The sequence below is a fragment of the Echiichthys vipera genome, assembly GCF_963691815.1.
Source record: "Echiichthys vipera genome assembly, chromosome: 15".
Taxonomy (NCBI): Eukaryota; Metazoa; Chordata; class Actinopteri; order Perciformes; family Trachinidae; genus Echiichthys; species Echiichthys vipera.
The window spans coordinates 13,737,494-13,748,482 of record NC_139840.1 but is presented as its reverse complement, the minus strand read 5'-3'; the positions used below and the strand labels follow the sequence as shown (position 1 = coordinate 13,748,482).

General features: G+C 40.0%; 1 protein-coding gene across 1 annotated transcript in view; it reads right to left on the bottom strand.

Annotated features, from left to right (window-relative positions):
• Nucleotides 1-10,989, bottom strand: part of LOC310957986 (adenylate cyclase type 1-like) — a gene marked incomplete at both ends in the record, with an annotated part of 34,747 nt that overhangs the window by 22,937 nt on the left and 821 nt on the right. The window contains 3 exons of the mRNA XM_083928757.1: nucleotides 38-149; nucleotides 7,931-8,049; nucleotides 8,298-8,447. Coding sequence (XP_083784883.1) covers nucleotides 38-149; nucleotides 7,931-8,049; nucleotides 8,298-8,447 — 381 coding nt within the window. The remainder of the gene's footprint in view (nucleotides 1-37; nucleotides 150-7,930; nucleotides 8,050-8,297; nucleotides 8,448-10,989) is intronic.

Here is a 10,989-nt window from a genome sequence, read left to right as displayed (position 1 = left end):
TTTTCATGCCATCAGCAGGAAAGGGAAACAGACTCACCGTGGCGAGCTCATCAAACTTCCCAAACAGCTCATTTAGCAGTTTAACCAGTTCCTGGGCTGTGCACTGGGAGGCCAGGCTGGTGAAACCAACTATATCAGCAAACAGGATGCTGTGACAGAGAGGGAAAAGAAGAATTTCAGTCATTGCAAGTTATTTATTGCAGTATGTAAGAAGAAATTATTGGGTTCCTGATCAGATGAGCTGTCAAGAATTTGTTTTAAATGGCGTTTTCTTTGGATAATGTTTTGGCATAATGAAACACACACACGCACACACACACACACACACACACACACACACACACACACACACACACACACGAACACACACACGCACACACACTCACACGCACACACATACACACACACACACGAACACACACACGCGCACGCACACACACACACACACACACACACACACGAACACACACACGCGCACACACACTCACACGCACACACACACACACACACGAACACACACACGCACACGCACACACACACACACACACACACACACACACACACACACACACACACACACACACACACACACACACACACACACACACACACACACACACACACACAATACCATTGTCGCTGTCGTGGCTACCTGCAGTAGCAAAGAGAAAGAAAGACAGAGAGAGAGACAGCAAGGGAGAGAAAGTACGCTCTGTTCTCTAACTGACTGGCAGCGCAGTCGGGCAGAGCAACTCAAAATAGAAGCAAGAGGATTCTCATGGGGATCAAGGTGGAGACATGTCCTGTTAGGAGCTGCTGAGGAGCAATTCTAAGATATATTGCAACCATCAAGTCACTGTCACCTACTTCAGGTCAACTTGTATTCCCTCTTGACAGTTGGTACAGGACTGTGAGTGCTTGAGGTATAAAGTTGAACCGAATTAAAAATAACGGAGAAATCTAAGAAATCAGCACGTTGGTGTTTGTTTTGAATTGTGTACCGATGCGATCAGAACTGCACTTACCAAAAAGAAGAAATGTTACGTTTGAGTTGCTTTTCTGCTGTGCACCTCCTACATTCATCTTCTGCCGGTGGAATTAATCTTTGGTTCCGACTAAAGATGTTGCTGCTGTAATGCAATCGGTCCAATATCTGTGTAGGTGGGGACTAAACATAGTTTGGAATATCACTACAGTTCTAACAGCCACATAATCAGTTAACCAGCTGGGGGACTAATGTTATTAGCTGCCTCTTTTTAGTCCAATCTGGGATTTATGCAACCAGTGTGTTACTCAGTGACTCTGCGTGTTAGTTACTCCGTGTCATCATTCTAATCACAGAGGGGCATATTGAGTGCTGAGATTACCTGTTGCTGTCAGTTTTCACAGTCAAACTATTTGCCTTCACCACAACTGAACAAGGAGAATGAAGAATGAAAAAGAGACAGCTAATGGTAACTAGACGCCCTCCTTTCTGTTACGGACAAACACAGGACTGAGTGTGTGAGGGCTGCTGATGAAATAACGTGAGCCAAAACTAACATCTCGTGCAAATCAATGCCCAGATTAGCACGTTAGCCTTCCACTCTAGTTAGCCAAGATGCTAGCTTCAACTTTCCAAGTGAAATACAACTTAACAGCAAGATGGGTCAGATATCTGAAATTACTAATGCACATAACAAGTGCTGTGTATTCTTGTTGCAAAAGGGAAAAAACATCTTGTATCACTATTGACTACAGGACAACGCTGGTTCTCAAGTGTCAGTGAAACACTGCCATGTGTCCAAAAATGGTTTCATCCTTCTTTGAAAAATGGCAAATTAAGCACAATGGCTGCATTATAGATGACACGTTAAATTGACTTTAAATGTTGAATTCTGAGGGTCGGTAGAGGTTAATCTTCTTTTCTGTGTGGTTAGTGATTTTTACTGAATGATTTATTCATAATTTCTCATTATAACCTGACAACAGGCCCTGGAGGAAAAGTACCTTGTGTTGAAAAAGTTGGTGTTTTAATATGGTCCACACCCACCTAAGAAACGACTCATTATCAATCAGCATCAGTGCAGAGCAGGGATTTTTCCTGTGAAGGATTTGGTTGTGCTGGCTGGCAATGGAAAGTGTGAAGGGGATTAGTCATCCAACTCTGACTGTCCTGTCCAAACTGTATGTCTGCGGCTCGTACTGACGGCAGACTGTTGCCTGCATGTGGGCTGGTGTTTTCACAATGTGACAGAGTGCTGGATCTCTAACGGGGGAGCTGCTAAATGCCATTTCGTGGTTTCACAGATGTCACTGTAACGAGGGGAAATAGATTAAATTTGTGTGAATGTTTTAATCGGCAACCATCTGTGGCTACCAAATATTTAAAACGTTAAACACCGCGTTAGTGTAAACACTTAAATTCACTGAAACTCTGAAAAGAACAGAACTGATGCCTGTGTATTACATATCAGTGGACAAAATATTGCATGGATGTAGTCAAAGCGTCTTTAATGTGTGCAGTGAATTAGCCAACAATAATGGGCTTGATGAACACCAAATTGATGTTGATTCCCAATTATTTAATCCTTCAAACTAACACAACAAATTATATGAGTCATGCCAAGCCAAAACGAAGTCTTGTAAACTGCCTTGAATAAGCCATCTTCAAAGTTAGCTTCTAGCCTTTTGTCATTGTCTTCAAAGAACTGTAACCTCAGGCGAGCTGGTTGTAAAATGAATCATAATTTCACAGTCCGACCTGTAGTAATTCTTCTTCTTCTTCTTCTTCTTCTTCTTCTTCTTCTTCTTCTTCTTCTTCTTCTTCTTCTTCTTCTTCTTCTTCTTCTTCTTCTTCTTCTTCTTCTTCTTCTTCTTCTTCTTCTTCTTCTTCTTCTTCTTCTTCTTCTTCTTCTTCTTCTTCTTCTCCTCACAAGGAAACTATTTTCTTTGGAAGTTGTGTGAAGAGAGGAAAGTTGCAAACTGCGCTACAAAATCCTGTTGTTATATTTGGAGCCGATCAGTAGGGGACTAATTTTGCTTGGGAGGAACGATGCTAATTATTTTAAAGCTCTGCTTTTTAAAAATAGCCCAGTAGCACAACGTCTGCCTTGAGAAGCTTATCTCTCTCTGATGTGATGATATTACCAAGGCACGTTCACGGTCTGCACACACTTTAGGATTATCCCTTTCCTGCAATTCTCATGATGACGCTTCAAATACAAGTGTTCTTTTGTAAGACAGCATTGACTGAATTGTCTTTCCACATTCAATGATATTTGCATGTGCAAAAAGGCAAAGAAGTAACTGGAAACATGGCCCTCATTTGCTCAGCAAATACTGGACTGGACACTGATATATGCACTTTTTGCTAAGTAAAACATATAATTGCAGCCCAACTACAGGCTGCAACTGCTTTCCGTCAGTAGTTCGGTATGTATGTATTTTGATATAATATAATCTGTGCATGAAGCATAAACCAGCCTTGGCATGCTGCAGAGAGCATCCCATTTAGTGCATCGTCCCAATGTCTCGTGACCTGGTGAACATTACTGCACTCAGTTATTTTTGGCTGTGTTTACCTCATTCAAACCCCATGCATACCATTGTCTCCACTTTAATGTGGAGCATGCATGGTGCATGGGGCCTGTGTTCCATTCAAAGTTCAGGTCAGATTTCTCAGTAACTGGTTTACAGCAATACAGAAATCTGCTGTCATGTCATCATGGTGGCATGTTTTGCAACACCGTACAGGGCTAGTGAAATGCATGTAATGCATACGTATGTAATATGTGTCAAAGCTGGTGGTAAATTCAAAATAAACCCCAGCTGTTATTTTAGTAACTGCATGTTCAGCTCATAAAAAATGTTTATGATTTAGTACCTTACAAACAAAAGCAACTTGCCCCACTCAGCAAATCATAAAAGTATCCAGGGATATACATTAAATAGGAACACATGCTTACTTGATAGTAACTGTGTGTGTGAGGACAGGCAAACTAAATCATAAAGACAAATACTAAAGTGAGGCGTGTGCTGAGAATGCATGATAACACAAACATCTAGGGCTTTTGCACTGCAAGTTATAACACTGTATCTGCATAATATGATTTTAACTGTATCTACATCCGTGTGCAAAATGTACTTGTGTGAATTTTGAAGTGTTGCCAGAGATATTAGACATAGTCATTGCAGTTGCATAAAGTATAATATTCCATTGTGTAATCTCACACCTCGAAGGCACTCAAAGGCACGTTTAATGAGTTGGACCACAGAGAAGCACAGGGATCACAGACTGGGAGCTTCTGTGTCTGATTTTGAGTGTCCTTCGGCAAAACCTTCAAAACAAACACTGCAGCATTCTTGGCAACAACTATGAGTTAGTCTAGCCGTAGCCATTGCCTAAACCACAGCTAATGTACTGTATTCTACCATTTTTCACTGTTCAAGGTCAAAACCGTCCCCAACTTAAGTGTCTGGTTCATCCTCAGCCTGCAAAGCATTACAATTCAAATGTTTAAGCTATGTGATACAAACATGATTTTGACTGTGGTAACTACAACTTGTCTCATAATATTGTCTTATTCGACCTCCCTCACAAACTCATCTATTATTTCCTCTCTGATGGCAAATATTCAGGGAAGGTTATTTCCTCAATTATCTCCTATTTCCCTCCGCGGGAGTCATTACTGAAGCTATTTTGGCAGATGCGATTTAAATTTAATCACATAGCGGAAGACACAAGCCAACTCATGGGTTAACTTTAAATGGGCCCCTATGGAGTATAAAGTATGTAGGCAGTGTATGTGCTGACGTTGGGCCAATAAGCCCAAGGGGCTAACACAGATGAGTTTTAAACAACTTTTAGAAGGATAAACTGTAACTTCTTTGTGAGCATCTACAAACATTACAACCCCCTTGCGATTTCCCAAGTAGGTCATCTTGGAAAGAGAATGACATAATTAGTCTTTTCTCAGTTTTTTCAAGAATTATTTAACACAAACTTTAGTGATGTACTAAAAGTCTTTAAATGCTTGCTACTTTATACGTCCAATGAGCAACATTACATCTATTTTGTAAAGAGGATGCCTTTATAGATGAAAATTTGGCCTCAACTAGCATTTTGTGTGCATTTGCTGTATGTGTGGGTGTGGAATGAAATGTTATAAATAGACACGATGGATGCTTGTGACTTAGAAAACAAAGAGTGGTAAAGATGCATGTTGCATAGAGGGGGTGCTAAATTATTTAGTGATAATAAGTCTGAAAGCTCTTTCATTAAAAGAGTGATGTGATATTAAACAGTGCACGCTCATAATTATTATCACAGTTGTCATATTATTAATCATATCTGCTGTTTATTAGACGGGTCTTGATAAATTAAGAAACTATGACAAATTAATTACTAGTCATTAAAAAAATGTCCTTCCCGTACGGTAATCACACTGTTGTTAAGAGCATTTATATATACACACACATTTCCACGCCTGTTACTATCTGACAACGCAAAATAATAAAACCTTTAAAGTTAACATTGGGGCTATAGTATCTCACTTAATATATTGTTCAATAAACTCTAGGTTTGTTACTTTGAAACCATATTCTATTTTTCGTGAGTGATTACTACAATATCTCTGTGGCTGGATTTTAATGAGATCAAACACTGCCCACAGTCTCAAAACATAATGAAGAAAACTCAGAGTACATTGTGCAGCACACTGTTTACTTTCTAATTACAGTGCACCCAAATCACATAAATCATGTCCGCATCAGATCACTCTCAAAGGGTGGTGCTATCTGAAGGAGTTCAAGGCACAAAAGCAATCAGCAGAGCTCCACTGAGATGTGTCCATATTTAACCACTGCACGCACTCGCAGCGTTATGCAACTAGAATTTTGTCTCCATTGCATTTAATCCCCTGTAGCAACTTAATCCTGGGGCTAAGCAAACTCTCCTCCTCAAGCCTCCCTGGCGCTCTGAGAACACAGAGGAAAGAAGGTAGAGGAGATAAGAAAAGGAAACAAGGAAGTGTTGGAGCATGATGAAGCAGATTTAAGAACGCCGTAAAAAAAAGTTCAGATTATGGGATGAAAAGGAGAACTGAAAAAAATCGGATTTATAAATGGCAGAGAATGGAGTAGTGAATGTTATGTTTTCAGACATGTTCTTTACCGCTGCAGGAGTGAGGAGGTAAAGCCTTTACTGCAGACTGTTAGTAACTAAGTGCACATACTCAAGTGCTGTACTTAAGATTTTAAATACAAAACATAAAATCAGTTCAGAAAATATGATTTGTTACTTTAGGTTAAATTATCCAATTGTATAGAAAGTAGCGACATTCTCAACTGGCTACAAAATTAAAATGCTGCTTGCATGTTCATGCATCCATACAGTAATAATAATTATTATTATTATAATAATAATAATAAGAGTAAGAAAACAAAAAATAATTTATAACTGACAAGTCTTTATACATTTTGCTGATGAGTATTTTTACATGGCAATATTGCTACATTTCTTATGTAAAGGATTTGAAAACTTTGTCCCACCACTGCAGATTGTATAATAGCAGCCCAATAAAGACCAAAGGAAACAAACAACACTTAGACATTACTAGCTCTCAAATGCTGAAGGGCTGGTTCATTCACAAATGTCAGACATAATTGATGAAGAGCTCATTTGTTTGCTGGGTGGAGTAAAAATTGCTTGGAAAAGAGGATGATTGTAATGATTGTGTCTGTATTGTTATGAGACAGTATGTTAGCTAATGCAAAGCTTCTGAGAAGGATTTACTGTAACTTCTCAAATAGAGACACCTCTACAGATCTATTTCTGTATCTCCAAAGCCATCAAATTGTAGCAAAAAGTAATGATCTAAGACCTAAGACATAAAGTATCGCTATCAGCTGTTGGGAGCTTGGCAACTGTGCTGGACATTGCACGAATGCCAGAGGAATCTCCTCCTCACTGAGCATTGCTTAATCTGCCTTTCTCTATTCCCCTATTTCCCAGTAGGAACCCTAACTCCAAAAGTCTTGTTCCCCCTGGGGGCTGCCAAGAAATGATGGCCCAGAAGTTGGCAAATGCACCACTGTCATATTAGCCTTAGCACAGCTTCAATATGACCAGATTTGGGTTAGTTCCTTGTTGCTTGTAAACCATTTCTCCTTCATTGCTCCAAATATTTCACCCGTATTAAACAAACAAGTGCACTTTAATGTCTTTGGATTCAGTATTTGCAGGACTAAGTGTGGGAATCACAGAGTATCTCACTATACAGTACTATTACGATACGTTAGTCACAATAACAAGTCTTAGCTTACTGCCTCTTTAAAACACACACACACACACACACACACACACACACTGACTGCAACATGTTCATATCCATGTGTGAACTGCTAGATGTTTAAAGGTAGAATACAACAATGCCTCAACAAAAAACTAATGAATGAAAGCAAAAATTACATATTTCTCTCTTGAATATACATTTTGATATTTTTGCGCCAGTATATTGATAATTTACTGCAATAGGAAGTAATAACATATACTGCAGAGTTGATATTTTGTCCTACCCCTAATCAGGACTGATAATAAATCAGTGAGTCAAGGTCTAACCCTTGATATTCAACGTGAAAATTTAATATTTCAGTTTTTGCAGCCTTGGGCAGTGTTAATGTTTAGTAGAACACTGTTAGGTCAAATCACACTACATTGCATACCCTGCAGTGTTTTTTCCCCAAAGAACATGTTTGGTCAAGTTATTCAGTTCCTTTTTAGCATGCACCATGATTCATTGAGACAGTGTTTGTTTCACTATTTCAGCTGAAAATTCTCCCATGAGTATCCTCAAATACCACTGTTTAAAGTGGTATTAGTCAAGTCAGTTCAAGAGGGATTTAAATACAACTGTTCTGCAGATGTGCTGTGTTAATGTGTGGACCATACCTGACATTGTCGTGGCGCTGGATGTAGATTTTGTGAAAGATCCTTTCTGGGGGCTTCAGGAAATCCTCTTTCATCTCCATAGCTACGTTCCTGGGCAACAGACTCATTAGCAGGCGCTCCTGTGTGTGTGTGTGGGGGGGGGGGGGGGAAGAGAGACAGGTTTAAAGTAACTATATACATTTATACAGTTAAATACAGCAAAGTTATTATAGGACAGAGTGTTTGTAGCAATAGGAAATGTGCTATGAATAATGTGTTGAGATGACTCACAGCACAGAGGGCGGTGGGGGTGGCAGGGGTTGCAGGGGGGGGGGGGGGGTTACATCTAATTTTACCCATAGTTTCAGGAGTGTACAGGTGCCTGTACCTGTTTCTCGTTCTCGTCCTCCATGCGGAGTCGCTCTTCGATGCAGTTGCGAGCCTGCAGGAAGGCCTTCCTCTGTGCTCGTTCTGTCAGGATGCGTACAAACAGCCCTGACAGGTTGACACTGGTGAACAGTACTGTGTTGGCAACCAACTGCAAACAGAAGTAAAAAAATAAACATGAAACACACTATTATAATTCTTCAAACCAGTTGTTATGGTGTGAGGACATCATTAGGAGATGCTTTGAATCTAGTCTTTTGTATGCATTTTTTCATGTCACTTTTGTGTTTTAGAATGATGAATGAAACTGATATTCTATATTTGTACATTTGTCCGTGCGTATTGGTGCAAGGTACATTCTTATGAATTTAAACAAATGCATGCAGGATTTGCCGTATACATTGTCCTCTTATATAAGGGATGGTGAGAGGGTGGTGGGGCCCAATATTTCTCTATTTTGGGGTCTGTGACATTAATGCGTTTGAGAATCCGTGCTGGGGTTCATCCATCACAGCAGATGCACAGCAGCATGACTGCTCCAACCTTGTGCAGGACACAACGAAAAGAGAGTTTTTTTCTACATGACTGAGGTCGACTGGCTATAATTTTGTGCACAAACCACATACAAGGTCCTATATCCACTTCTATAGGGCAAACTGTTATCCTGGGCACTCAGTCATGAGTATAAAGAAATTAATTCTGTTCATATCTCAGGTCATTCATCATGAGTGTCTTCTGCAGCTGGAGTCAATGTTGGAGGATATTTGACCTCAAGAAAAACCTATAACAAATGACTTCACTTGTAAAAGAAAAGTGCAATTTTAGGGCGTTTATGTTTTTATCACAAATATATAGTGTCAAAGCTTCATGCAATATACACACAATCTCTAACATTTAACAAACTACTATTACCAGAGAAAGGCATGTTTCTCAGTGGGAAGAAAAATGCAGCCGCAGTTTGTCTTTGTGCTTGGCAGCAGTGCTGGCAAGCATCAAGATTTTCAAATGAGGCTCAAGTTACTTTACAAGCCTTGGGTAAGTAAATGTGGACATCTGAGATGAGTAGTGTAAAACCCACCCCTGCTTATCTTTGGAGATAACCTCAGTTCGCCTTCAGATGGCAATAACTGACCTTATTCTGATGCACTCACTCTTGCATCTACCTTCACTGTCAGCAAGATACAGTAGCCCCTTATTGTCTCAAGTAGTCATAAAACTACAACCTTTAAATTGGCTTTTATTTGTAAAAAATAAATGTGTGTTAAAGTGCCGAATGTGGACATCATTATACATGCTTTGAATGTGCTTTGGGATCTAATGTTCACTCTTGTTTTTTCGTTTGTCCATTCCGAGATTCATCAAGACATACAAGGTTGTAAACAAATGCCATACAACATTTTACTACTCCATAAAATGTAGCTCTGAAAAGAGTCTATATTATTGACAGAAACAACTCAAAACATAGATGACAGCAAGACAGCTGAAAAGTAGGCGACTAATAATTAACTATTTTTCAAGTTATATTCCATGCTTGCTTCAGTAATAAGATATTCCAGGTATAGACGGAGCCAGGAAAGCAGACGGGTACTGTAGGCTGAGTGCCTGGGACCTAGGTGGGTGGATGGTGCAAGCCTGGGCCGTGCAGGGTTATGCCACACAGCTCATCTCTAAGCTTAATGGATTAGCTATCTCTGGTAGTTAAGCTAACACTGTTCTTTACATGGTGATGCAGGTATCTGATAGCCTATGTACAGGAAAACAATCTCCCCCGGCAGACACACTGTCATCCGAAGGCTTGATGAACTGATCACATCTTAATTTCGTCTCCACAAAATGCACAATCTTCATGTCATATGCCACATGGAGGCAGACGTGTTACCCCTGGAGAGTTTGAGGGTTGATGTGACATATTTCCCCACACCTGATGCAGTCAGAAATATGAGTGTGTGTATATTTCATTGTGGTAGAAAAAGATACAGAGATATAAATACACAGAGAGTGGTGTACCAATTTCTATTTTTGGTTCGGAAATGATATGAGTGATATGATTGCCCTCTTTTCCATAACAGTGGAAGTGTGTGTGTGTGTGTGTGTGTGTGTGTGTGTGTGTGTGTGTGTGTGTGTGTGTGTGTGTGCGTGTGCGTGTGCGTGTGTGTGTGTGTGTGTGTGTGTGTGTGTGTGTGTGTGTGTGTGTGTGTGTGTGTGTGTGTGTGTGCCCCATTCTATTTGCCCTACTTCTGGTGTAAACAGGATGTCACTGTGGTTCTTCATTCCTAGCCAGCTCCTTTTAGGCCCAAATCACATCCCCAAGGGAGCCAGTCATGGGAATCCAGGCTGCTTTGCTTAATCATTCTTCCCGCCCTCTTTTTGTTTGTTTTCTTTTTAGGGGCCTACAGGTATGCATCACCACAGCTATGTGGCCTATACAGTAGTCCACTATTCATGAACCTCAGTAAATGTGTGATATATTGTAGGGAGGGCGAGAAAAGGTGATCAAGCAGAAATTCGCACTGTCGTTAAGATCAAGCTTCTCATCTAAAATTATTTGTCATGGCTCATAATTTTCCTTGATCCTGTGGCTGAGTTGAAATTAATTTGCTTTTGTAGCCAAGTATTACACTTACACAAATTTGATCAAAGCCTGATCAAAGTCCATCAAGTAAGTACAAGGAGCTATCCTTGGTGCTGAACTT